Source organism: Nyctibius grandis, chromosome 11, assembly GCF_013368605.1.
Source record: "Nyctibius grandis isolate bNycGra1 chromosome 11, bNycGra1.pri, whole genome shotgun sequence".
NCBI lineage: Eukaryota > Metazoa > Chordata > Aves > Nyctibiiformes > Nyctibiidae > Nyctibius > Nyctibius grandis.
Genome location: NC_090668.1, coordinates 6259190 through 6286032, shown reverse-complemented (window position 1 = coordinate 6286032; position 26843 = coordinate 6259190). Strand labels below are relative to the sequence as shown.

General features: G+C 59.6%; 3 protein-coding genes across 6 annotated transcripts; all 3 read right to left on the bottom strand.

Moving 5' to 3' along the window:
• Nucleotides 1-4172, bottom strand: LOC137668436 (immunoglobulin superfamily containing leucine-rich repeat protein-like). 4 transcript variants are annotated; one of them, XM_068409930.1, is made up of 2 exons: nucleotides 4094-4172; nucleotides 1-2604 (listed from the first exon to the last, which is right to left on the bottom strand). In XM_068409930.1, exon 2 carries the CDS (start codon nucleotides 2594-2596, stop codon nucleotides 1346-1348), a length of 1251 nt encoding a protein of 416 aa, XP_068266031.1. In that variant the 5' UTR covers nucleotides 2597-2604; nucleotides 4094-4172; the 3' UTR covers nucleotides 1-1345. The 4 variants fall into 4 exon arrangements, with proteins under 4 accessions (XP_068266031.1, XP_068266034.1, XP_068266032.1 ...); XM_068409933.1 differs by having other exon boundaries at nucleotides 1-2675; nucleotides 4094-4168; XM_068409931.1 differs by lacking the exon at nucleotides 4094-4172 and adding an exon at nucleotides 3886-3916 and having other exon boundaries at nucleotides 1-2675.
• A 4441-nt stretch (nucleotides 4173-8613) lies between these two features.
• Nucleotides 8614-10886, bottom strand: ISLR2 (immunoglobulin superfamily containing leucine rich repeat 2). Its single transcript, XM_068409929.1, has one exon. It carries the CDS (start codon nucleotides 10884-10886, stop codon nucleotides 8787-8789), a length of 2100 nt encoding a protein of 699 aa, XP_068266030.1. The 3' UTR covers nucleotides 8614-8786.
• Nucleotides 10887-16957: 6071 nt separating this feature from the next.
• On the bottom strand, nucleotides 16958-26477 carry LOC137668749 (protein PML-like). The gene is made up of 10 exons (XM_068410513.1): nucleotides 26464-26477; nucleotides 25339-25426; nucleotides 23758-24712; nucleotides 22768-23345; nucleotides 22274-22326; nucleotides 21687-21767; nucleotides 21381-21597; nucleotides 20655-20707; nucleotides 17849-18005; nucleotides 16958-17756 (listed from the first exon to the last, which is right to left on the bottom strand). Exons 2-10 carry the CDS (start codon nucleotides 25388-25390, stop codon nucleotides 17182-17184), a joined length of 2721 nt encoding a protein of 906 aa, XP_068266614.1. The 5' UTR covers nucleotides 25391-25426; nucleotides 26464-26477; the 3' UTR covers nucleotides 16958-17181.
• Between the last annotated feature and the right edge of the window lie 366 nt (nucleotides 26478-26843).

The following is a 26843-nucleotide window of genomic DNA, read 5'->3' as shown; positions in this document are numbered from 1 at the left end:
GGGACTTTGCTGTGCATACAGCTTTAGTTATAAGGCAAGGGTGGCTGCAGGGGTCCATCTAGCTCCTGCAGGCAAGCGCTGGCAGAAGGCACAAGAGCCAGACCCCCCGTACCTCGGGGTGGGGGAGATGGAGATGCGAAGCCCCCTGCCATGAGACAGCGGGTCCCCCACCACCCTGGGGCAGCTGGCTATGGCATATATGTCCCGCGTGGGAATGCTAAAGCACTTAAGGAGTGTGTTTATGGCTTATAGGTCAGCTCAGCTTCTCTCTCTGTCATCTGGGGTTTCCCAAACTTTCCTCCTCTTGCTCCATCGTACAGCCCCTGCTTGGTTTTCCGTCAGGGAGGAGCACTGGGGAATTATTTTGGTGTCTTTGGGCTCGATCTCTCCCCTCCGGGGTCAGGGCCGAAGCAGTCCAGCTCGGTGGGTCCAGCCCAGCCGAGTGTTCTGGACTACAGGCTTCAACAGTGAATGAGAAGGGGGGAGAAAACCAACTCCATCAGGTCTGGGAGAGGTACTGAGGGTGGCAGGGCCTGATCCTGTGACATGCAGGGAGGGTGCAGGCACCCTGGGTGCTCCCAGCACCCAACCAGTGGGAGCCCTTTGTGCTCCTGCAGGGATGAAGCCTGTGGAAAAGCTTCTCCTGCTCCACAAAATGGCCTGATCCAAGCCTGTGGACCCATCCCATGTGCCCTACCATACCCATCCTGCTTACAAAGCACTGCCATATCTCTGTCCCCCAGAGCCACATGCCCTGGGACCCCATGCCCAGGCTATTCCCTCACTCTCAGCCTGGTCCTTCTGCTCCTGGTGCTTCCTGGGAGGTTGGTGGTAGGAAGGATGCACCTGGCCAGCCAAGGGCCCAGGCACTGGTGACAGTGGGGATGTCATCGTTGGTGCTGCTGGACCAACGGGATCCTCTTTGTGAGAGATCCCCTCCCCAGTTACAGCTGGCTGCTGTGGGTGGTGGAGGGCTTGGTGGTGGGCTCTGGGGATGGGTGATGGTCACCCTGTTGAGGGTGGACTTCAACCCTGCAGCTGCACTTTGGTCTCAGAAGGGAGATAAGTCAGGAGGTGGCATATTTGGACGCCTGGAAATGAGCAGGCAGTATGCCAGCAGCACGGTGTGGATCTGCTCTACATCACCTGAGCTTGTTTTGAAGCTCTCAACTAATGGAGCCCAGCCCTGACCCCCATCTAAGGAGGGGTTGAACTACCAGCCCTGGGCCTGAATCTCCTGACCACCTGCAGTTCCCAGAAGCTCAGCAAAGGCATGGCACTACGTGAAGATAAATGCTAGAGAACGAGGGGGAACCCTCAAGGCACCGTTTCCTTCTCCCCGCCTTTAACTACAGAGGACAATGCCCAAAGCCAGCAGGAGGGTCCCCAGGTAGACCTGGGGCACCGCTCCTCCAGCCCTGCTCTTTGACTCCCTCGGCATGTGGTAAACAATCACCAGCTTTTCTCCAGCACTGGAGGAATCCATTTCATCCCCCTTGTAGCAGCTCTGACCCCCGAGGTGGCTGGCCTGGGGGTCATCTCGAAGCAGATCTTCAGCTGGATTCTCTGACCCCGCCAAGGCCACGTTGACCGAGACATCCCGTGTGCCCACGTCATTGACAGCAAGGCAGGTGTAGATGCCTTCATCCTCCTTGCTGAAGTTGGGGATGGCCATGGTGCCGTTCTTGAAGACCAAGAAACGCTCTTGGCTCTGCTTGACATTTCCATCCCGTGCCACGTTGGGCCCGCTGATCTCAACGCGGCGGCTGGAGGTCTGGATCTTCCACCTGATCTCTGGCGGAGGGCTGCCCGCCACGCTGCAGTGCAGCGTCAGGGTGAGGCCATCGTACATGACGGTGTTGTCCAGGTTGGAGAGGTAGGTGAGCTGCACAGAGGGGGCAACACAGTGGTGGTCAGGGATGTCCGTCACCGCCCTGCCCTTCAGCCGGCCAGGAGCCACGCACAGGGTAGATCCCCCCTTGGTGATGGAGACGGAGGTGTTCTCGGTCCACTTCTTCAGCCAGAAGACTTTGCAGGAGCAGTTGAAGGGGTTGTTGAAGATCTGCAGCTGGGACAGGGAGGGCAGGTTGTCAAAGGTGCCTTCAGCCAGGGTGGTCAACTCATTGTCGTTGAGCCAGAGGGAGCGCAGGTCCTTCAGGGAGTGGAAAGCGTCCCGGGGCAGCCCGGCCAGGCGGTTGTTGTTCATCTTCAGGATCTGCAGACCGCTGAGGTTACGGAGGTCCTGCCAGGGGAAATCTGCAATCTTGTTGTGGCTCAGGTCCAGGTTCTTCAGGTGCACCAACAAGGCGAAAGCCCCCGGCTCCACCGCCCCGATCTGGTTGTAGCCCAACCACAGCGACTGCACTTCGGGAACCTCGATGAAGGAGCCCTGCCCCAGCCAGCCGATCCTGTTGGCCGACAAGGTGAGGATGGTCACGTTAGAGGACAACCCCTCAGGTACCTCCTGGAGATCCTTGTAGGCGCACTCGGCCAACAGCCGCCCGTTCTTCTTGATGGAGCAGGAGCAGGCGCTGGGACAGGCCAGGCAGGGCCCCAGGAGCGCGGCCAGCCCCAGGCAGCAGAGCAGGAGCCTCATCCTTCCTCCTGGGAACAGAGTTGGGGGGGAATGAACGGAAGGGGTCTAGCCGAGCTGGGGATCTGCTTTTTCTTGCCAACTAAGAGGAAGCGGCAGAAGAGCGAAACATCCATGTGATCATCCCCAGCACTTCATCTGCAAAAGGCTGTTTGAATACCCCCTAACCTGAGGAAGGCATTTCCTCGCCAAGAGCAGAGGCTTTGACTACCTACGTGAGTGGGGAACATCCGCCCTAAACCCTTTCCTTCCCCCGCTGAAAGGATCTTTGATGAAACACCCACCCTGCCCCGGGATGCTGTTTCCCCAGGTTTTGGGATGAAAAGCGGGAGCTGGGCGTTCAGAGTTCACTCCCTTTCTCCAACCACAGCTCTTTCCCAACCAGCCTCAGCTGCTCTTCCCTTAAACCATCAAGTTTTTGGGATTTTTTTATTTCAGCATGCTTTCAGACCTCAAACCAACCCCCATCTCCATATTTTTTTCCATGTCATGGAAAAAAAACAGCTTCTCAAGTGCTTTTTCTCAGCAAGAGAGTGTGGGGTCCCTGGCTTCTGAAATTCTTTAGAGTGAAATATTTCTGAGCTAACTCCTTCCTCCCCTTCTTCTTGCCTCGCAAAGGGAACTGTGCACGCTGGCATCCCAGCGGCTGGAAGCTGTGTCCCACCAGGGAAGAGGTTAACTGCTGCTCTGCGAGGAGCTGGCACCCAGACCCCTTTGTCTCTGCCTTGTAGGCAAGTTTTGCTGCTCCTTCCAGTCCCCAACCCTGTCATTTAGAGCAGGGGGGGAAGATGTTTTATTGGCAAGGGAGAGCCTGAAAAACCCTGCACTACAACTAAGGGGGAGCTTGATGTTACAAAAGCCAGAGAAGGAGGGGGGGGGGGGGGGGGGGGCGCAAAAGTGGACACAAAGGGTCCTATCCTGCAGGGATAGACCACCCCAGGGCTGGGGTTCAAGGGGTGGGGAAGGATCCCTGAGGGCTCGAGGGGTGAAAGCCCACCAGTGGGGAGGGGTACGCCTTGGGTGATGCATGTCAAACCCCTGAGTGGTGTTTTTTGGGGTCCCACCCCCACCTGCCCGGCGAGGCAGAGGTCCCGGCTTGCAGGGGGAAGATCCCCATCACTCCACCCAAGCTGGGGGGATGCAGGGGGAGCAGGGCTGGGGGGGTACACCCCCAGAATGGCACCGTGGAGGGGTTCCCGCACCACTTGAGCTCCCCAGCTCCTCCGCCCCACCTCCCTCCCACCCCAACCCTCCCCTCCACCGCCAGCATCCCTCCCCGGGGGTGCCGTTACCTCTGCCCGCCGCCTCGCTCGCTGCCCCCCGGGCCGGGGCGGGCCGAGGCAGCCCGGGGGCGGTGAGAGCGGGGCCGGCACGCCGCATACCAGAGCCGTGAATAACCAGCCCTCCCTCCCTCCTTCCTTCCCTCCTTCCGTCCCCGGCCCCAGCGCTCCCCGACCCCCCCGTTCCCCTCCCGGCCCCTCCTGCCCCCTTCACCGGCACCTTCACGGGGATGGAGCCCGGTCGCTCTCGCTCCTCCGGAGATGGGAGGAAAATGGGACCGCTGGTTCTCAGGGCCCTCGTCGGGCTTCTCCTCCCCTCCCCGTCCCCCGGGCCCTTTTTGTTTTCCATGGCACCGACCCACTCCCGCTGTCGGAAACCGGCTGTGGGGGCCCCTCCTCTGCCCGCCTGCCTCCCCCCGGAGCCCAGCCGTGCCCGGCCCCCTCTTCTGCCCCCAAAGCTGTGGGAGCACCCAAACCTCTGCCCCCAGACCTCGGGGAGCACCCAAACCTCTGCCCCCAGACCTTGGGGAGCATCCAAACCTCTGCCCCCAGACCTTGGGGAGCATCCAAACCTCTGCTCCTCGGGGTACCCCAACCCCTCATCTCAAGGTCCATCCTGTCCCACCCCTTGCAGGGGATATCAAGGGACAGGGCTGAGGGTAAGTGGCTTCTGGAGGATGTGGGGAGGCTGCTGGCTGGTGGATTGCCTCTGAGAGGTGGGTGAAAGGCTTTGGGGTCTCGGGGGGCAGCAGGATACCCCCGCTGCAAGGAGGGAAGGAGGGTGGGTGGGTGCTCAGCAGCTATGTGAGGGTCTCAGGAGGGAGAAGGACAAGCCATGGACATACAGGGACATCGCCCAGAACAATCTCGCTGCCCCGCAATAAACTGCTGATCAAAGCTTTTAAAAGTAGATCATGGAGCGTTCATCCTGCAGCCACTGTCCTCCTGCCTGACAGACCACTCAAGCAGAGGTGGGCATCCAGGACCAGGATGCTGAGTGCGTCCTCGCTCCTTGCCCTCCCATACTCATCCACTGGCCAAACTGGGGCATCTCTGATAGGAAACCCACCTTACGTGGTGCAGGAGTTGGAGCAATGTGATGTGAATCGCCCTCAGCATGGGAGTACCGAGACGTCTGCAGAGGTGCAAGGACCTCCACCCCGGAGCAAGCTAGACCCTCATTGGAAAAGGCCCTGAGCAAGATGAAGGTGAAGCAGGGAGGTAGGTGGAGCCCCCCAGGAGAGCTTCAGCTCTATGTACCCCAGCCACAGCTCGCTGTGTTCGCACTCGCGCTGACGCAGCCGTCGCTGAGGCCAGGCTGTGAACAGGACTGGGGTTAAAATAACACCGTGCAAGGGAGAAGGGGATTATTTTGAATCTAGAGCGGTTCATCAGGCAGGCTCGCAGCGTGGCTGCTGCAGGACATGCAGGCGTGCCGGCTGAGCTAGGGATTTTCTCCAGGAGGGGTCAGGACCTGCTTTGCAAGGCATTTGGGGGGGCTGCCACTGCCCCTCTTGGGTGTGATGCTCTCACGGACAAGGCCAGCACGGGGGTTGCTTCCCGACCATTAGGACCAGGCCTAATTCTGCCCACTCACACCCAGGGACCAGGTGACCACTTCTACGGGGACCCCAGACTGTGCCTGTGACCCCACCGAGGCTCGACCCCTTCAGCGGGTGAGGGCTGTAGTGCTGCCGGTGACCCGTACCGTGAGGGACACGGTGATGCTCTTTTCCCTTGAATATTTGATCTGGGATAAGAGATCGTTTGGGGATGGGGGGTGTGAAAGTGTCTTTATTCCAGGGCTGCCCTGGGCAGAGGGTGCCAGACGCCTTCCCGCAGTTCAGGTGACACCATAATTGTGTGACAGCCCGGCTGTGAGCTTGTCACCATCACGTGTGGGCAGGTCCCCGAGCTGGTGGCAGGTTCTGCAGAAGGGTTAATGCCTTAGGAGGGACAAAGCCACCCTGCCTGGATGCTTTAACCCTTTCCAGGAGAAACCTTTTCCAACTCCTCCTGGACATGGAGGGGGTGGGAGATGCAGAGATCCATCCCCGACCCCTTCTTGTGCCTTTGGGCATCGGGTGCTAATTAGTGCCCTCCTGGAAAGGAGCAAATCGCAGAGTAATCCAGCGTGGGTAGGTAGCTCATCACGACGAGATTCCCTGTAGATACGTTAGGCAGGGAAATCTATTACTCTCTAATTAAATGGAGGCAGAAATGATTGTTCTTTTTCTATGCCTTACATGTTTCTAAGCGTGAAACTCAATTATAAGTGTATCCACAGAAGGGGATTTGTCTACAAGGGGCAGTCCCTGCTTGGCAAGGGGTTTTAAAAGCTGGAGCAAACACCTGGGCTGCCATGGAGCAGCTTCAGCTTCCCAGCATTTGGGGGATTTGGGTGGGCACCCCCCTCCTCGCCACCTCTTTGCTTGCCGACCTGCTTTGTCTGTCTCCCCCCCACGCTCCTTGCCGCAGAAGAAAGATGCAGACTTAAAATAGAAACCTGTTCTCCGGAGTGCGGAGAAACGCGTGTTTGCTTTGGGGGGCTCTGCGGGGATGCGAAGGCTGCGTTTAGGAAGGGCGAGGGGCATCAGTGGGGTCTCAGGGGCCACCCGTGGGTGCTGGTGAGTGGGTGACCATCCCCATGTGACAACGGGATGCCGCCTCTCAGGCAGGAACACGGGGAGGGCATGTGGCTTTGTAGCTCCAGATAAGAAAAGCAATCAAAAGCAGCCTTAAATCTTCACCCCGTAATTGTGGGCTTAAATCATTAGCGGAAGGAGAGGTGAGTGCTCCCGGCTGGGCTGGGGAGTGGGCATAAAGCCACCCAGCACCTTCTTAGCACCCCCGGTCTCAGGGCTGGGAAAACTTGGGGACCAGGGTGACACTAACCCTGTCCTGTCCCTGGCACAGCTCTGCAGGGTGGCACGGTGCCAGGAATATAGTCATGTATGTACACACATACAGGGTGTGTATAGGAGATGAGCACTGGATGAGCATGCATGGAGAAAGAACACGTATACATGGGTAGCGTGGGTGTTTAGCGTGTATTTGTACATATATTGAGCCTATGTATTGTGTGTGTGTAGCTATATAGAGCTTGTACAAATTGTATGTTTATATCATATGTTTTCTTACTGCATATGTATAAATATAGTGTACGAGTAGTGGGATGTGTGTGGAGAGTGTGTGTATGTGCTGGGGGAAAATATTGTTTGTATTTTTCTATATAGTAAGTTTGTAGAGAGTGTGTCTACAGAGTATAGAATATCTTTGGGTTATTGTATTTTCATATAATGCTGTATTTACGTGTGTGTATGTTGTGTGTACAGGCTGTGTACATACGAAATGTGTGTGCAGAGTGTGTGCAGCGGTTGTTTGTGCACATATGTAGCGTGTGTGTAGATATATAAGAGTGTACACAGCATAGATGTGTATATATATAGTGTGTGTAGCTACATATGTCGTATGGGTGTGAATTATATAAATATGCATATAAAGAAATACAGAAATATAGATATTGTATGTGTGCGTGGTGTACAGGGAGAAAAAAATATAGAGAGATATATTTATAGTGTGTGTGTGCGCCTCGCCTGTAGCTGCAGCCATGCGTCTCCACACCATCTCCAACCTCCTCGGGGTCCCTTCAGCCATGCTGGGCTGTACTGGGTTGTACTGGGCTGTACTGGGCAGAGCCCGGGGGGACACCGAGCGCACCATCCCCTTCGCCCCCATCAAGCACAAACCCGGCTCCACTTTCAATCCCTTTTATTGACTCTTTCACAGACAGAAGCTCGCAGAAAGGCGCCCGCGGCTCTCGCTGGCCCCGGGGACCGGAGTAGGAGTGGGGGGCGGCGGCGACCCCTCGCCTCCCGGGGCCGGACCCCCCTCCTGCCAGCAGCACGGGCGCGACTACGGCACAGACACTTGGCTACAAGGCTACTCTACCCAACACACATCGAGGGGCCCCGCCGGACCGGGGGGTCGGGACGGGACCAGGGTTGGGGGGATCGGGGCACCCCCCGCCATCCCGGGGAGCGGGCGGGGGGCGCGGAGCTGTCCAGCCCCGCCGGGTGCTGAACGGCGCACCGGGGAGCGCACCGGGGAGCCCCGGCACCCACCGGGCAACGGGAAAGGGACCGTACCGGAGAGCCCTGGCACCCATCGAGGATCGGAGAGCAGCGGCGGGGAGCGGCAGGGACCTTGGCACCCACCGGGGGAAATAGGGATGCACCGGAGAGCGATGGGCACACACCGGGGAGCGGCGGGGACCCACAGGGGAGCAGCGGGGAGCGGGGAGGGTAACGTCGAGGAGCGGTAGGGACCGCGGCGGGGGTCGCACCGGGGCTCGGCGGGGCCGGACCGGGGAGCGGCAGGACCGGAGCGGGGAGCGGAGGGGACTCACCGGGGAGCGAGGGTGCGGCGGGACCGGAGCGAGGAGCGGCAGGGACCCACCGGGGACTGAACCGTTTCCAGAAAAGAAAAAAGAAAAAGGTTTTGGGATATTGGGCTTTTTTCTTTTACCCGTTTTTTCTCTTTTTTTCGTTCTTTTTCTTTAAGGGGAAAGAAAATACGGGGCGGGCGGAGGGCAGAGGCGGGCGGGTGACCGGGAATCGTTGCGATGTTGCCGCCGAGCCGGGAGTGAGGATCGCCGGTACCCAAACGGAAACGAAATCGTGGGAGAAACATCCCGCTCGCATCGAGCATCCCCGGGGCGAAGTCCCTCCGTCGGGGACCTGCCGCCTGCGGGAGGAGGAAGAGGAGGAGGAGGAAGGACGGGCAGGCATCGCTGAGGATGCTTCGGTCTTTTCTCGGAGGAAAAGCAGCGGCGGTGCCCCGGGAGGGGATGGGGAGGGGGTGCCGGGGGGAGGTGGGGAGCGGGGTGGAGGGTGGAGGGGGTGCGGGGAGGCTCAGCGGGGCCGCTGCCGGTAGTTGCCGTTGATCTCTTGGGAGATGGTGACGGCCTCGGCGCCCAGCGGCAGCTTGTCGCTGTACTCGGAGCGAACCTCGAACTCCTCGCCGTTGGCTTTGGATTGTGACTCCGCCACGGAACTGGCTGCCACGCTCTCCTCTCGCTCCAGCTCCAGATCCCCTTCGGCTTCTCTCCTCCTCCTCCGCCTGCCTCCTTCACCGTCGTCCTCCTCCTCCTCGTCTTCTTCCTCCACGTCCACCTCCCCCACCTCGCTGGGATTGTAATTCTTCTCAGACTCCAGGTAGGAGGCGCGGGGGTCGAAGTCGGCAGCCATGTGCTTCTCCATCTGGTCCGGGTTCTGGGCCTTCATGATGAGCTTGTAGGTCTTCCCTTGGTACTTGGAGAGGAGGTGACACCACGTGGCCCCCATCAGGGGTAAGGTGGCCAGCACCAGCAAGAAGATGCTCACAACCACGATGATGACGAGTGAGGGGATCTCTTTTTTGGTGGTGAAGACCACTTGGACCTGGCAGTCCTCCCCCAGGTAGGTGAGACACACGGAGTAGTTGGTGCTGGGGTTCAAGCCCTGGAACCAGTACGAGTTCACCCCTTCCTCGATCTTGGACCACTGGACTAAGGCGTGGCCTTGGCTGCTCTCCTGGCACAGGTAGAGCATCCTGAGGTGGACCTTCTCAGGCTGCATGTAGGTAGGCGTGAGCTGCACCCGGGCATCGCGCTCTGACACATCTAAGGCGATCACTCCCAGGTCGAACGTGTGCTGCTTGAAGTCCCCGCTCTGGTTGAAGGCGTGGTTGGAAATGTACTTGCTGGTTTGTGTGGAGCCGCACTTTTTCTCAAAGGGAGGAAGCTGGAAAGGGACTTGCCCATCTCCTGTGGACTCTGTCCCAGTTGCCAAGGATGCCTGGCTCTGCCGGGTGGGACCAAGAGGTTTGTTCCTTTCATCTGGCATGAGAACACTGTTCTTTGCTCCCTTGGCCCCTGGCTTCTTGTCACCTGGCTGTGCTTTACCCCCCAGCGGGTCTCTCCCAGGCTGCAGCGGGTATTTCTGGGTGCCCGCCACAGCCACGTTGACTGAGGTCTGGTTGCTCCCCATTTCGTTGGTGGCCAGACAAGTGTAGGTGCCTTCTTCCCGCTTGCTCAGGTGGGGAATCACCAGCGTGCCGTTCTTGAAGACCGAGAAGCGCTCAGGGTCCTGTTTGGGGAGGTCCTTCCCGGCGCTCTCCTTCGGGTTCCCATTGAGCTCCAGGGTTTGGCTGGAGGTGCGGATCTTCCAGCTCACTTCGGGGGGTGGGGTGCCCGTCACAGCACAGTGCAGCGTCAGGGTGAAGCCATCAAAGAGCTCCGTGGTGTCCAGGTTGGGGTAATAGGTGAGCTGCACGGTAGGCGAGGTGCACTGCACGTCTGTGATCTTCCCCACCGGCACTCCTCGGAGCTGCTCCGGGAGGGCACAAGTGATGGAGTCCTTCTCAGGGATGGAGATAAGCGTGCTGTCCATCCACTTCTTCAACCACTGGAGCTTGCAGGAGCAGTCAAAGGGGTTGTTGTAGATCTGGAGGTGGGAGAGGGAACTAAGTGAGTCGAAGATACCCTCTGCAAGGGTGGTGAACTTGTTGTTGTTGATGCGTAGAGACCGGAGGTCCTTCAGGGTGTGGAAAGCCCCCTGAGGCACCAGGGCCATGTGGTTATTGTTCATCTTGAGCAGCTGGAGAGCGCTGAGGTTGTAGAGGTCCTGCCAGGGGAAGTCCACGATCTGGTTGTGGCTGATGTCGAGGTTTTTCAGCTGCACCAGGATGGCAAAGGTACCGGGTTCGATGGAGCGGATCTCGTTGTGCGCCAACCAGAGGGAGGTGACCTGGATCACCTCCACGAAGGAACGCCGCTGCAGCGAGGTGATCTTGTTGGCCGAGAGGCTGAGGGTGGTCACGTTGGAGGGCAAACCCGTGGGCACCACTTGAAGATCCTTGTAGGCGCAGTCAGCGAACTGGTGGGCGTACTTGTCCACGCAGGCGCAGGGCTCGGGGCACGCCCGGGCCAGGCCGAGCAGGGCCACCAGCCACAGGGGCAGCAGCGAGGCCATCTCCCCCTGCCAAGGGACACAGGGGGCTCTCAGGGCTCCTGCCTCCTCTCCCCGCTCCCGGTCCCCGCCTGGCCAGAGGCGGTGGCGGGGCCGCGCCCCATTGTCTGTGCCCGTTCCCCCCCCCGGCAGCCGCCCCCTCATCCCTCGCTCCTTCTCAGCCCCTCTTCCCCCTTCCCCTCCTCTCCCCCGTTTCCCCCCGTTCCCCTCCGCTCTTCCCACCCTTCTCACTCTCTTTTTCTCGTCTTCTTCATGCCTTTCCTTCCCCCCGCCCCAAATTAAATCTCGTTTTCTTTCTTCTCTGCTTTAATTTCTCTTTTTCCTATTATTTCTTTTGCTTTCCTTTTTTCATTCTTTCTCCTTCCAGCCTTTTCTCTCTTCCTCTCCCCACTTTTCTTCCTCCCTTCTCTGCCTCTCCCTAGTTCTCTCCTTCCCTATTCCCCCCCTTTCCCCCCGTGCCCCCCTCCCCACCTTGCCGCACCGGGGGTGACCCCGCACCTTACCCGCTCCTAAGTGCCGGTAAGCAGCACGCAGCCCTTCTCCTCGCCGTTACCGGTCCTCCGCATCCTCCTCCCGAGCCCCGTCCCTGTTGCACGGAGGAGCCTCCGCGGACGGTACGTCCGCCAGCCCGGACACGACGGTGAGGGGCGAGGCGAGGAGCAGGGGGGGGACACCCCACCCGTACCCCCCCTTTCCCCGCCCCTCTCCGGGCTGAGCTGCGAACCGGAGCGGGGCCGTACGGGCACTGGGCTGCCGAGGCGAGAGCGAAGGGAGGAATTAGCATTTCTGCCAGCCTCCCCCTCCCTCCTCGCCACCCCTTTCCCATCCCACCCACCCACCCACCCACCGCCGCTCGCCAGCCTCCGGTGGGGACGGCACCGGCTGCTTCCCGGGGCAGGCACGGCACCACCCCTCCAAAAAAAAAATATAAAATAACCATAATAAACGCCCTCCCCGCGGAACAGCCATAATCCAGCTCCCCCACCCCGCTCCCCGCTTTCCCTCCGGGTCGCCTCCCCCGGTCCCCCTCCCCACCCCCGCGGTGCCGTCGGGGCACGTATGGGACACCCGCGTCCTCCCGGGACACAGCGGAGCCGCAGCCCGTTGGGAACCGGGGCTCGGGACCCAGCCCAGCGCTCCCGGGGTCCCTCCCCTGCCCGGTGGATGCGGGGTTTCTGCGGGCGATGAGCGGCGCCTGCCACCGGCCCGTCGCGGCTGGTTCCCCCGTTAAATGCGAAGAGGTTTTAAGGGGAAGGAGATGTGGGGTGTGAGGCGGGGGGTCACGGGGGGCTGCCGGGGGTTTCCGGAACGGGGCCGCTCTCCCTCATCTTCCTCATGAAGGTTTTAACCGCTTGGACAGCGGCGGTAACGGGGAGCCCCCTTCTCTGCCCCGCAGTTTCGCCTCGACGGGGGGGGGGTCTGTTCTCCCACCCCCCCAGCCCTGCCCCTCGCCTCTCCCTCGCCAGCAGAAACACGAGAAATCATTGATTTGGTGAGCGGGATCGATTCGTGCCTCCCCGCACCCCCTCACGCCGCACCCCCGCACCCCCCATCTCCGTCGGGGCAGGGGACGGTCGGGGCGGACTCCGCAGGGGCTCGGATGGGTCAGCCCGGTCCTCCGGGTGGCCTCGGTTCGACTCTGTCGCGATAGCCAGCGGCCCCGCCTAGAGCTGCGACCCGGCCCTGTGGCTATATCCCGCATTCCCCGCCCCGAGGCCACGGGGATGGGCGTGTTCTCCCAAGGACGGGAGCGGCGGGGGGAGAGCAGAGGGGGGTGATGGGTGGAGGGGAAGCTGCTTGACAGGCGGATCTGATCCTCGATACCCGCTCCAGGCACCTCCACCCTGCCAGGAGACGTGCCCAAAGCCCCCCAGCCTGATGCCTGGTGCCCGGGGACCACCTCGGCCAAAGCAGTTGGCCTCAGATGTGCCTCAGTTTCCCTTCAGCTCTGCGATCTGAGGGCTGGTGGGTGGATGACACCCACGGGGTGGGCGAGGTGCTTGGGTGATGTGCAGCCACCAAAACCGCCTTGTTTCCATCCAAGTGAACCAACTCTGTCCCAGTGTTGCCCTGTGGCCACCTACACCACGGCTGTCACCACGCTCCCTGGCACAGATTTGGCCCAGCCCAACTGTTATCCCCCAGAAAAGCCCTTGGCGTGGTCCGGGGGGCTGTCCCCAGCAGATGGACAAGGCCACCTTGTTTTGGAGAGCTACAGGGGTCTGCAGAGGGGTCAAGCAGGAGGGAGGCATCACTTCAAATCCAACACAGACATCTGCAGGGCAGCGTTTCCGTGTCTCCCTTCCCGCTGGAGTGGAGGTTGAAGCTCTGTGGTGCTCTCAGCATCTTCAGGGCTGAGCCATGACTCACTCCCTTCCCGTTCCTGCTGCTGGCTGGTTGCCCAAGCATGCCCTCACCCTTACCGTGACACTCTCCCAAGCACGAGCAATTTGCAGCTCGGGGAATTACGGCATCAGACATTTGGAGTTGTGGTTTACAAGCAGTTTTTCGCCCCCGTTTTGCTCACTCTCTGTGAGCCTCTCTGTCAGCCTCTCCCGAGCCCCACGGCAGGGAGTTCCATGGTCAATGGGACAGCATCTTGGGGCTCAGCATCTCTAAGCAGGCCAGATGTGTACCCACACTGCTGCCTGCCAGGTTAGAGCATGTCCCAGGTTCCCCACGCTGCCGTGGGGCTGCAGGACCATGGGTCAACCCTTGATGGTATTGCCCCACAGCTGGGACTTGGGCTGCAGAGCTCAGGTGGGAGACACAGGGACTGCAAATTTGCTTTGAGGGGCATGGAAGTAGGTTAAAATGCCACAAGGACGTGGCCAACACGGAGAGGATGCTCATTTTCTGGCTTGGCTGCTATCCACCGCATTACGCTGAGCTCATCCCAAGATGCCTTCATTCATCGTGCAAGAGGAAGAAACCCAAGTGTCCTAGATACCTTGGCAGCATTTCAGGAGCCTTGAAGGCAGCATGTGGTGCTAGAAATAGGTCAGGGGATGAGGCACGTGTGATGGGATGGGTAACGCATCCCTCTTCCTTGTCCTGAGGGCCAGATCCTAACCTACACACTCTGGAGGGCAACGTAGTGTGAAGCGGCATGGCGTGGGTTACACCATCCATCCAGCTCCCCAGTCACACCTCCCCAGAGGACAGGATTCATGTCACCACTTGTGCCTCAGTTTCCTGCTGGCTGAGCACAGGGAATAACAGTAGTGCGCTGGGATGGCTTTTCAATCACCTCAGATGAGAGCTCCAAGGGAGGATGGTGGAGGATGAAGGTGTGGATGGATGGATGGATGGATGGATGGGCAAGTGGATGGATGGGTGGATGGATGGATGGATGGGCAGATGGATGGGTGGATGGATGGGTGCATGGATGGATGGATGCATGGATGGATGGATGGATGGGCAGATGGATGGATGGATGGGCAGAGGGATGGATGGGTGGATGGATGGATGGGTCGATGGATGGGTGGGCAGATGGATGGATGCATGGATGGGTGGGTGGATGGATGGATGGATGGATGGGTGGATGGATGGGTGAATGGGTGGATGCATGCTCCTAAACATGTGACACGTAGAAGCTGAGCTGGGGGCCAAGTCCACAGCTGGTGTTGCCCATCACAGCTCTGGGGGCACATCTCCCACCGGTATAAGTGGAGGCAGCCTCCCAGCTGGGGGAATCACTGCACCACCACTGTGGTCAATGAGGGTTTGCTGATTTACACCATTAGTCTCCAACTGGTGCCTGGGGGAGGAGCCCTCACCATGCCAATCAGGGGCATTGCCTACTTAAGGAGGAGGAGGCTAAGCATCCAGTTTGGACTCTCCTGGCTTCTAACCTCAACTCAGCTCCTCCAAGTTCAGGTGAGTGCATCAAGCCACCATCCTGGGAGCATCCTGGCTGGCCAGAGATGATGTGGCTTCTCTTTCCATCTAGACAAGGCTCCCCTCAGCTTTGCGTCACCACTTCTCCAAAGATTTAGTAGTCCTGACCACCTTGTCCTTGCTCTCGATGGTCCTTGGGATCCAAACCTGTTCAGCTGTTAGCAGGCTGATGGTTTTAGTAGAAATATAATCTAGCTAACCTTTCTCAGGCTCATTGGGGTGAATCCTCCCCTGCCTTGGATTTCCACCCGCCCTGACCAGCCAAACTGAGCGATCTCACAGGGTGTAATCAAATACAGAGGAACTGGCCTTTGGCTCTAATTAGTTTTGCATGATTGTTGGGGGAAGGAATCCATTTTCATAAACAGAAAGGATTTATGCTGCTCCTTCTCACCTTTTTTCTTCCCCTCCTGAGTCCCAAAGCACTTTGCTTGGGGCTAGCAGGGAGTCGTTTTATGAATGGTTTAGATTGAGCAATGCATTATTAATAACAGCCAATCAAGCAAGCAGCATATTATATATCATTTCAAGAGATTCGCTTAATTCAGTAAAGTTATTTATTGCTCTTAAAAAAAAAAAAAACAGAGGGACTGATTCTTCCTTATACCTCTAGCTTGGAGGGGGGTTTTCACGGGGTGGCTGTGGATGGACAGGAGGTCCCAGCGGGGCTGTACCAGACCAGAAGCCTGTTGGAGGTGGAAGCTGGTGGGACCTTTGGGGAGCCCACACCGTGCAGGGGTATCCCTGCTGCAGCCCTTTCCTTCAGGGCTGGGGCTTGTTGGATGCTGCTGTGCTCACCCCGCGGTGACAAACCCTTTTCTAGCCGGATGAATGAGCTTTATGGCAGCTCAAGGCAAAGAAACAGCTAATCTGGCTCCCGCAGCCCATTGACTTCGCTATTGTTTTACATGACTTTGATGAGGCCGGTGACAGCAGACAGATGGGGTCTGCTCTCCTCCGGCTGTGCCCCCCTTGGAGAAGCTGCTCCCTGCACCCAACCCTGTATTAGACAGCAAAGAATCCCCTGGGCAAGTGAGGTGGCATCGTCTGAATTTAGGGACGAAGCCCTGCGTGCTGCTGTGCAGTTGTGGGGGGCCCGCTTGGGATCACAGAATCATTTGGGTTGGAAAGGACCTTTAAGATCAGCAAGTCCAAATGTTAGCCTAACACTACCAAGGCCACCGCTAACCCATGTCCCTCAGCACCACATCTACACGGCTTTTAAATCCCTCCAGGGATGGGGACTCCACCACTGCCCTGGGCAGCCTGTTCCAATGCCTCATAACCTTTTTGGTGAAGAAATCTTTCCCGATATCCAGTCTAAACCTCCCCTGGTACAACTTGAGGCCGTTTCCTCACATCCTATCACTTATTACCTGGGAGAAGACACCAACACCCACCTCGCTACACCCTCCTTTCAGGCAGTTGTAGAGAGTGAGAAGGTCTCCCCTCAGCCTCCTTTTCTCCAGACTAAACACCCCCAGGTCCCCCAGCCGCTCCCCATCCCACTTGTGCTCTAGGCACAAGGGCTCACTCCCTGTAGGGACCACTCCCTATAACCCCCGCAGCCTCTCAAGGAGGAGGTCTTCACCACAACCCTTTCCTGCCCACCTTCACCCACTTCGAGCCACCCAGAGGACCTGTTCACCCGCCTCTCCCTCCGTGCTTAATACAGCAGCCCAGTCGCCTCGGTGATGGTCGCAGCAACTCCCAGCTACAAGAGGGACCACTGGTGAGCTCCAGGGATGCGGGTGGGTGTGAGACGCGTGGGTGCGAGTGTGCACAAGTGGATGTAAGTGTGCACAAGTGGGTGCGGGTGCGCACGTGCGTGCGGAGGCAGCCCCCCTGCGCGCCCGGCCGTGTGCGGCTGTACAAAGAGGACACCTGCCGGTGTGCGGCCCTCACTGCCTTGTCGCACACAGCCCCGCTTGGGGACATCGCTGCCAACCGCCGCCTGTCACCGGGGGCAGTAGCCAGGCTGTGGGGATGGGTTGAGGGAGGGGGAAAGGTACCTGCTGCTGCCCGGGCAGGGAGAACAGCGCTCAAGTGTCTCCCCTCCTGTCTGGCTGGTGGAGACACCCCAATAAACGACGCTGGCCTGCGCCATCTAGTTTATTTTATAAAGATATTAATTTGATTGGGTGGTTTCATCCCCCTAGAGCTGACCCAGGGTCCTGAACCTTTTAAGCCCCATGCTGGGAGCAGAGAGTGTCTGCGAGTCCTGTTTGATACTGCTGTGAGCATCCCTGCATCCCTGGCGAGCATCCCTGCATCCCTGGCGAGCATCCCTGCATCCCTGGTGAGCATCCGAGCATCCCTGCATCCCTGGTGAGCATTCCTGCATCCCTGGCGCGGTTAGCCTGAGACCTGTCCAGCTCAGCTCACGCCACGCTTGTGCTCACATCTCCTCCAGCTCCCACAGGATGAGGTTACGCTGGGCCAGGACCTTGGCCGCCCTCCTGGTGAGCAGCTTCTCCCGCACCAGGGGCTGCAGGACGGTGTAGCTCTGCAGGTTGCGGTGGGTGAGCATCGTCTCCATGTCGGCCCAGGCAGGGAGCTCCAGAACCCCCCACAGGTCCTGCAAGGCCTTGGCCGTGGCCACTGTGCTGCCCCCATTGAACTGCTGCTGCAGGTGCTGTTTCAGCAGGTTCTTCAGCCTGTAGGAAGGGGCCTCGGGCAGTTTTTCCTTGAGCAAGGACAACATATCCACATAACCTCCCACCACATGGCAGAAGTCCACTTTCCTGCCCGTGGCGTCCAGGGCTTGAAAGAGAGCGGGCAGCTCCAGTGCCCAGAAGTTATAAACGATGAGGATGGGCCTGTGGAGTAGGGAGAGGTACCAGAGGAGCTGCTGCAGCCCCTCCTCCATGGAGACACCCTGGGAGAGCAGCGTCAGCACCGAGTCAGGTGTCTGAATCAGCGTCTTGAAGGTGTGCTCTCCGTTGGTCGCTGCCACCTCCATGATGTGCTGGGCTGCAGAGGGGAAAGGACAAGGCTGGAGTAAGTATTTGGGGGTGTCACTCTCTGCCACCCAGCCCCCTGCGCCTGGGAAAGGCAATGCTTACTTTTCTGGTCAACCTTCAAGCTGAGGAACACCAAGGTGCTCAGCTCTGACCCGTCGTCCCAGGAGCTGGTGGCGCCAGCGCAGTGCTGGGGTGAGGTGCTGCTCCCTGACCATGTGGGGCTGGAGGACTTCTTGATCTCCCTGGGCTTGCTGGAGGCCTGCAAGAGAGTGGAGAAGGGGACCAAATCCCATCTGCCTTCTTGGACCTGGCTGGGAAGGCATGAGGAGCACCCTTGGGTGCATCATTGGCCATGGGCAAGGACCTGGTTGTGTGCAATGCCATGAAACCCACAGGGTCTGATGTCCTGGCACTGGGTGGGATGTGTGTTGTGTCTCAGGAGTGGGCTGGCCATGGGGAGCCCCGCTGAGAGCCCAAAACCAGGATCTGGGCCAAGTGAGCAAGAGCAAAGCCCTGAATGCAGCTCCTCCTAAGCATGGGGTGGGATCCAGGCAGTGGATATATGCAGATCCAAGGATTTGCTGTGTCTTTTTTGTGCATCTCATGTGGATGCAGCTCATGCACGGACATAAGCGTGGCTGAGCAACCTCACCACATGAGATATCGCTAGAGTTAAAAGATCTGTGTGGCCTCTAGAAGAAAAGGGGACTGAATCAGGCCAGGAGGAGGTTTGGTGCCTCTCCAGGCTCAGCAGATCCTGTGCCTAGAGCGGTGCTTCCCACAGATGAGTAAAAGCAGCCCCACCGACTGTCCCCTGCCCAGCCTCGGCAGGGATGGACATCCATAGAGAACATCTCCCCATGGGAAGAGCAGGACAGCAATGCATTCAAGAGGCTCCAGCCTTGGTTTTCCTCTCTCTTTCCCCCAGGGACTATCCTGCACCCCTTGGCCTGGGCACCCTACAGTGATGGGGTGTCCATCTCCCTCCACACCAGCTCTCTGCACCTTCACCTGCAACCCAGGAGTGGTGGGAACGTGGTTGGAGCCATGTCTGCAGGCACGTGAGCAAACCCAAGTGCTCCTCAGCTCAGGGGACGTGGGATTGCTTAAATGCCAAGTTAAAATTAGGTGTTTGAAGGGCATGTGGGGTTCAGCCTGTCTGGGAAGGGACGGGAGCAGGATGGTACCAGTGGTGGGGTGGTGGCAGTGCCCCGTGTCCCCCTCGCCTGGCTGTGCCCAGAGTGACCCAGTTGGCCCGAAGGGTTAGATGAACCAAACTTGGCGACAAATCGCAGATGCTCTTGTTACCCCAACCAGCAAATTAAATTGATACACAAAAAAGGTTTATTAAGGGGTTAGGCAGAGAGGGGAGACGTGGGGGATTTCTGAGGAGGGAATCACCCGTGCTCGTCACATCACAGCAGCCGTGGGTGACGGATCAGGGCAGAGCCGGGTGCTGGCAACGCTCTCGCGGCTTCGGCTCGGCGGGCAGAGCGTGACAGTCCCCAGGTGACCCCACAAAGGTTCCTCCCCACCCCCAAAATCTCCCTGAGGAAGATGTTGGAGCCTCTAAGCAGCTCCTCAGCCCTTGCTCTCCACCTCTTGAAGGCTGCAGCTTCCCTGGGCTCCATCCTGCTGCCTCACCCCATTGCTCAGCCCTTTTTTCACTCAGCTGCTATTTTTCCCCCCCCATTTTCCAGGCTTTAAACCATTTTTTCCCAGCTCTCAAGGTCTCACTTCTTTAGTGCCCAGCACCTGATCATTGGTGAGATGTTTATACCCTCGGGACTTCTCTTTTTTTTCAACCTGCGCCTTTGCTACACCCTTAAATCCACATTGGACCAAAGGACGCTTGGTTCACACCAGGATTTCTCACAGCCAGCACCTAAGGTCCCCAAAAGCCCCAACCTCGAGGGTTTGTTGGCATTAGCAGGGAGTGGGGACAGGGTTTTAGCCCCACAACTCTATTTGTTTTTCTTTTTTTCCCCATTAGAGATGAATCAGGAGAGCAAAGAACAGCGAAGGAAAAACAGAGTAAGGAAGACGGCAGCAGGCTGGGGTTTAACCTGGAAACAGTTTTATTGAAGAGCAAGAAGAGCTTCTGCATTAGTTCATACAAAAAAAAAGGGGGTTGTTAACCCCCTGGAAAATCTGGAAAAATCAACCACCCCGATCCCAAATTGGTCGCGCTCACCCCCATTTCCCCAGGGATCCCAGCTCAGGCTGGAGATGCGGGATCTCAGCAGGGATCCCATGCCCTTGGTTCATCTAACCACCTCGGCCAGGGCCATTCGGTCACAACACACAGAGTTTTGCAGCATCAGTGCTGTGAAATGCCACCGCAATGTCACTTTGGGGATGGCTCAGGTGGTCCCTGCCTGCTCTGGTGGCTCCTGGGAGCTTTCTCAGCCTGTGTAGGCACAGGACTGATGAACTCTCTGAGCATGGATGCTACATCCAACTCACAAACTGGATTTTTATATGAAAATTGATTTTTTGTTTTTAATCTGTGAACAACCTTCCCAGCGAAGCAGAAAGGAAGAAGACCATAAGGACCAACTCAAAAGGGTCGTGTTGGGGCATCAGCTGGTGTGGGATTCCACCTCAGACCAATTCAAGGTGGGGTTTGCTGCTTGTGAGAGAGGACCTTGGCTGCTCCAGAATACCAGGAGATACCAGCAAAGGTCTTAGACCAGGAGGACTAGATTTGGGATGGCATGAATGCCCTGGGAGCAACCAAAGGGGAAGAGAAAGCCACAAGCGAGTATCTGGCTCATGTTGGGAAGGGAGAAGTCTCGGGTTTGAGCACGGCTGGAGGGAAGGGAAAGGCACCCCAGAGGTGATGGGGTGCAGCTGCCTCTTCTGCCTGCGGCATGGCTCAGCAAGGTCGGTCTGGCCTTACACTCACCGCCGTGTCTTCCTCGCTGTCCTCCGAGCTGCAGATGATGATGCTGGTGTCTTCTGTGGAAGGAACGGGAGGATGCTGAAGCTTCAAGATGGTCATTTTTGGATCACACCAGTTTTCCCATGGGAGGACTGATCTTATCTCCTGATTTTTGCAGCAGAGGGCAAACGCTTCTACCAGGACCATGAACCACCCAGCCCTTGGGTGCTCTCAGATGCACCCCAAGGTGGGGGCAACATCTCCACTGCTGCTTCACCCCACGGACCCTGTACCAGCCTCTCCAGAAGATGCATTTTGTCCTCCCTCCTGTTTGCAGAACTGAGCCCAGGACCCCTCACTGTGGGATGCTGGAGTGGGGCTGGGTAAGCTCGGGGGGAAAAAAAAACCCATGTTTTGCTAAAAATTGTAGTGTTTTTTGCTCCAGGAAAATCCAAAACTCCTGGAGCAGGAGGCAGGGAAATCTCTCTGCACACTTGTCCTGCTGCTTCTCTCTTCCCTAGGCTTGGTTTTGGACATGGAGCTGGATGGAGCATCCACATCCAGCCCTGGGCATTGCTCTCGTGTTCACCCCCTGGAACCAGCTCCCACCCTCTGCTTCTCTGACCCAGGGGGGTTTGGCCAAGGCTCTGCGTGCATGGGGGTGCAGAGAGGCTGGGAAAGGTGGGGGACACCCATAAGGAGAGGGGAAGAGATGGGGTAACGAGGAGGGCCACGTCCCTCAGTGCCCACCTGCATCATCAGCGTGGCTGTGGGCTGCACGGATGCTGCTGCAATCCTGTCTCGGGGTGGAGGTGCTGGGCTCCCTTCTGCCATCCCACTGGTTTGAACTGCAGTTGCTGGGCCCTGGCACATCGTCATCCTCCAGCTTCAGTAGCTTGGGCGAGATCTGGCTGCCCCTTTCCGTGCAGTGCAACCTCCGCTTGGGCCATGCAGTGTTGGGGGGAGCCTGGAGGGATGAGAACACGGGGGATGTAAGGTGCCGGGGTGGCATCTCCTGGTCCCCAAAGGCTCCTGCCTGGCTGGGGTGGTTCTTACCGAGCTCATATGCATCCCCTCGAGGCTGATGGTGAAGTTGGGCAAGATGCTCGGCCTCTCCATCTGGATTGGCTCCTCTTGCTGCAGACAGAGAATGGAGCAGCATTAGGGTGAACCTCAAGGCCACCAACCCCTCAGCAGGGCTGGGGTGTCCCCGAGCAGTGGGCAGAGCTGGGGGGGGGCAGCAACGTCCTCAGCTGGGGGGAAACTGAGGCACAGTCCAGCCCTCCGGCTTGGCTTAAGGCTTGTGCTTGAGCTGTGGGTGTTTGGCAGCCCCACGGCCGGGAGACTATGGCTTTCCCTGTGGAAGACGAGGGACAAGCAGCAGGCTTGGAGAAGCGGGATGGGGTAGGAGCATGGCAGGGTAGGGGAAAATGATGGCTACAAAGCAGGTTCTTCTCTGCCCAGGCAGAAACATCTCTGAGGATTTGTTGTTGATCAAGCAATGGGAGTGCTGGGCTGGGGAGGGGAAGGCAGACCCTCGGGGAAGGCCTGCAAAGGTCAGGGGAAGGGGAAAACCCCATCTTGGCTGACCCAGGAGCCCTCCCCGCATGGCAGCACAACGGGACGAAACACGGACATCTCACCACGTTGCTCTCCAGGGCCACCTCGACCACGGGGACAGCTGCAGAGTTAGTACCTGCAATGGAGAGGGCAGGGCTGTAATCCCAAATTGGAGCCTCCAGAGCTCCCACCCGACCCCGGCAGCAGCTGAGCTGGGAAAAACCTGCTCGGGAGCTGCAGCAAGGAAGGGGCAGCTCTGGTCTCCTTTGCCTTTCCTGATCCTTCGGTTTGGGATGGCCCAAGGGGTTTAGGAGCCTCTGGGGACCCAGAAATCAGCATCACCAGAGCCTGCCAGATTGTTGGGAGATCAAAAAGGGGCTCTGGCCATATAAGCAAAGCAGTAAATCTTGGCCCCAGTGGAAATAAGCACCCTACAAGAGGGAACCTGGGCTCGTTTTGCTGCAGGGACGTGGCACTGAACCCTGTGGGACCCAGAGCTGGGTAGTGGCTTTCTGAGCTGGCCCAAGTCCCTGCTCCCTGTGGGGTGCCTGGATCCATCCCCACGGCGAGTCCTCACCTGATGGCCCCATGACGCGCTCCACCAGCGCCTGCAGCCTGGCTCTGCACTCCGCAAAGTTCTCAGGATGTGCTCGGTCCTCAGACACCACCGGCTGCAGCTGCTTCAGCTCCTCCAGCGACTCCTTGATGAAGGGCTGCATGTCCATCACCTCCTGCTCCGTGGCGTAGAGGCCCATCTTCTCCACCAGCTGCTCGCCCACCTCCATCCGCCGCAGCACCCCCTCCACGTGCTGCAGCTCCCTCGCCAGCTCCCGCCGACCCTGCTCCTCCCGCGCCTCCACCAGCCCCAGCAGCTCCTCTTCCTCACGCCGGATCAGCTGCACCAGCTGCTCCGCGCGCTGCCGCACCAGCTCCCGCATCTCCCGCTGCGCCCGCTCCAGCCGCACGGCCTCATTCTGCAGCACCGTGTAGGTGGCCTCGAAGCCGCTTCTCTTCTGCTTCAGCTCCTGGTTGATGGTGCTGAGCTCCTCCTGCCTGCGCTGGGTCTCGCTGCGGATGTCGCAGAACGGGGCGTGCTGGCTGTCCAGCAGCGCGCACGAGCAGCACAGCGGCCTCTCGCACTTCGTGCAGTAGATGCTGGAAGGAAACGGGAGCATCCTTCAAAGTCAGTACGTGAGACGGGAGAGAAAAGCATTTGCACTGTGCTGGGCATGATTCCCCCTCCCCAAGGGGCAGCTGAGGGCTTTAGTGAGAGGGGAAACTGAGGCATGGGGTGGGAAAGGGCTTTACCTCACATCACCAGCTGCAGATGTGGGCATGAAGCTGGGTGTTCAACCCACCTTTGCTCCCCTCCCTCCTCCCGGGGACCTGTCAGCCCCGTATCCCACCCTGCTCCTGCCCGGGGTCTCGCTGGGGTTGCAGCGATCCCTCTCCAAAGGCAGGTGATGAAACCCCCTGGGCTCTGCCCTCCTGGCAGAGTTGGTCCTGGAGCAGCAGCCCCAAAGCCCTTGGTGCAGGATGGGACCCGGGGACGAGGCACCACTCTCACCTGGAGATGTGGCCCTGGCTGGCATGACTGGGATTGGAGCAGAAGATGTTGCACGACTTTCTGGTGTCTTCCAGGAACCAACGGGCTGACTCAGCACGAAGGTCCTCCAACCTCCTGGCCTCATGGCTCCTCTTCTTGAAGAACCACTGGTGATCCTCAAAGCACTTGGCGCAGAGGAACTCTTCGCACTCGGAGCACCACACCGCTGCCGTGTTCCTCTGGCACCGGCTGCAGCTCGGGCCACTGTGGTTGATGATCTTCTTGTAGACATTGAGCCTGGCCTGCAGGTTGGTGAAGAGCAGGTTGTCCATGTCGGGGATGCCGCTGGCCTGCGGGATGACCGTCCGGCACACGGGGCACTGCCCAATGGGCTTGTTCTCACTCAGGCAGTCGAGGCACAAGGTGTGGAGGCAGGTGAGGAGCTTGAGGTTGGGCGATTCCTGCCGGCAGCCCTCGCAGAGGATGAACTGGAAGTCAGCCTCCACCATGCACAAGAGGGGTGGAGGGGAGCATGAGGGTGTACCTGGCTGGGGCCCCGTCTCCATGGGGGCAGCAGTGCTGTCTCCATCTTGATGGGATGGAAGGGAGCATGGGGACGTACCCGGCTGGGATCTTGTCTCTGTGGGGGCAGCGGTGCTGTCTCCATCTAGGTGGGATGGAGGGGAGCACAAGGGTGTACCTGGCTGGGGTCTTGTGTCCGTGGGGGCAGCGGTGCTGTCTCCATCTAGGTGGGATGGAAGGGAGCATGGGGACGTACCTGGCTGGGGTCTTGTCTCCGTGGGGGCAGCAGTGCTGTCTCCATCTAGGTGGGATGGAGCAGAGCACAAGGATGTTCCTGGCTGGGGTCTCGTCGTGGAGGCAGCAGTGCCATCTCCATCTAGGTGGGATGGAGGGGAGCGCGAGGGTGTACCCGGCTGGGGTCTCGTCTCCATGGGGGCAGCGGTGCCTTCTCCACCTAGATGGGATGCAGGGGAAAGTGTGTGAGCCAGGGGGGACGGGAGGCTCGGTCCCACCCGTGGGGGCCATGCAGGCCACCCGTGGGCAGCCCGCTTTACCCACCCCGCTGCAGGGCAGGGATAAGGGATGGCTCCTCTCCCTCCCTTCCAGCGAGGGCAGGTCCGTGGCTGCCCCCCGGCAAGGCGAAGGGTGCTCTCCTGGGGAGATTCTCTGCTGGCTTGCAAAGGGTTGTGCTCCCTCCTGTCCTCGCTGTGGGACCCTTGGGGCTCTTCCCCCACCCCAGCCTCTTCCCTCCCGAGGAATTTGGGATATCGAAGTTGGGGGGTGGGGAACGACGGTTGCAAACCTGTTTTTCTTTCGGTTTCCTGCTGCCGCCTCCTCCCGCCCTGCGAGCGCGGAGGGCACGGGGGGACCCCGGTGACGGACCCCCCCGCTTCCCGCAAAACCTCCCGGGCAGCACCAGGGTGCTGGCACCAGCCCTGGACCCAAAGGTGTCCCCCCTGCCCACCCTTCACCCCCCCCGGGTCTCCCCCCAGCCCCGCAGCGCAGGCAGAAGCCCTTCCCCCCCCCTCTCCCCGTCCTGCCTCTCCCTCCGGGAAAGCGGGGACCCCCCCGCGCCGTTACCTGCCGGGGGGCCGGGGCCGGGCGGCCGGGGGGCAGCGGGGATGTCGGGCATGGGAGCGGCGCAGGAGTTTCGGTTTCTCCAGCCTGCCTGGGGGGAGAGGAGGAGGAGGAGGAGGAGGAGCTGGAGGGGTAGAAGGCGGGAACGGCAGGGAACTACCCCGGGGGTGTGGGGGGGAAGCGGGGGAGCTGGAGGCGGGGTACCCCGCTGCCAGCCGGGCACTGCCCCCCGCCCTCTGCCGCGGGGGGCCGGTGGCTGGGGGGCGGGATGCTGGCACCAGGGGGGTGTTGGCACTGGGGTGGGGATGCTGGTACTGGGGTGGTGCTGGCACCGGGGGGATGCTGGTACTGGGGTGGTGCTGGCACCGGGGGGATGATGGTACCAGGGTGGGGATGCTGGTACTGGGGTGGTGCTGGCACCGGGGGGGTATTGGCATTGGGGTGGGGATGCTGGTACTGGGGTGGTGCTGGCACCGGGGGGATGCTGGTACCAGGGTGGGGATGCTGGCACCGGCAGGGGGGGGATGCTGGCACTGGGGGGGACAATGCTGGTACTGGGGTGCTGGTACAGGGGGGGTGATGCTGGCACCGGGAGGGGGGATGCTGGCACCCAAGGGGGGATGCTGGGACCAGGGGGGGGGATGCTGGCACCGGGGGGCGGGAAAGCGGGCACCAGGGTGGGGATGCGGGCACCACAGGGGGATGCTGGCACCCGAGGGATAGGATGGCAAATCTCTGTTTCAGCTGCTAGATAGGACCCCCCCGAGCTGTGCTGGGGTGCTGACTTGGCTGCAAGGGCTGCAGCTGTGTCTGGGGCAGTGTCTCAGGCCCCTGCTTCAGCCGGGGGGGGGCTTTAAACCTGCCCTATTGCCACCTCCCCCATCCTCAGCAGTGCTGCTCCAGGCTGCTTTTTGGTCTCCACTGCCATTTCCAGGCTGGTGAGATGGGGTGGGGGGGCTTTGGCATGGTGAGAAGGCCACGCCGGAGCAGGAATCACTGGGAAAAATACCTCTCCCAGTTCTCCGTGGGGCTGGGGTACCCTCCAGAGCCCCCCAAGGTGTGTGTGCGTGATGGAGGACCCTGTCCTCCCCATGGCTGACGGAGCAGGGCCTCTCTGGGAAAACTCACCGAGCCATGAGCCGTCCCCGTTTCGTCGCTGTGCCGTCAGCAGCCACATGACGAGCAGACCAGGAAGCACCAGTGGCTCCCTCCTTCCTCCCCGCAGCATCCTCCCCACGGCCACAGGGACTGGTGGCTGGGGACACCCTGGGGTTATCTCCCAGCTCCAAGGGGGTGCAAAGCGGAGGGCGGCTGTGGGGCTGCAGCTTTTGTCTCCTGGCTCCTACCCAGAGGGTGGCCAGAAGGATGCGAAGCCCCCAGACCCCCAGCCTGGGTGAGACCCCAGCAAGGAAATCCCCTGGAGGGTTTGATTTCTTCTAGCAAGCATCTTCCGTGATAACAGCGGGGCTTGTCAGCTCTTCTCCGGCGTCTCTCCGGTCGCACATCCA

Coding starts and splice junctions, on each gene's coding strand:
- LOC137668436 (XM_068409930.1), bottom strand. CDS start 2,596: ATGAGGCTCCTGCTCTGCTGCCTGGGGCTGGCCGCGCTCCTGGGGCCC.
- ISLR2 (XM_068409929.1), bottom strand. CDS start 10,886: ATGGCCTCGCTGCTGCCCCTGTGGCTGGTGGCCCTGCTCGGCCTGGCC.
- LOC137668749 (XM_068410513.1), bottom strand. CDS start 25,390: ATGCCCGACATCCCCGCTGCCCCCCGGCCGCCCGGCCCCGGCCCCCCG. Junction 23,346..23,757: donor AGCCAGGGCCACATCTCCAG/GTGAGAGTGGTG, acceptor GTTTCCTTCCAG/CATCTACTGCACGAAGTGCG. Junction 21,768..22,273: donor TGGCCCTGGAGAGCAACGTG/GTGAGATGTCCG, acceptor CTCTGTCTGCAG/CAAGAGGAGCCAATCCAGAT.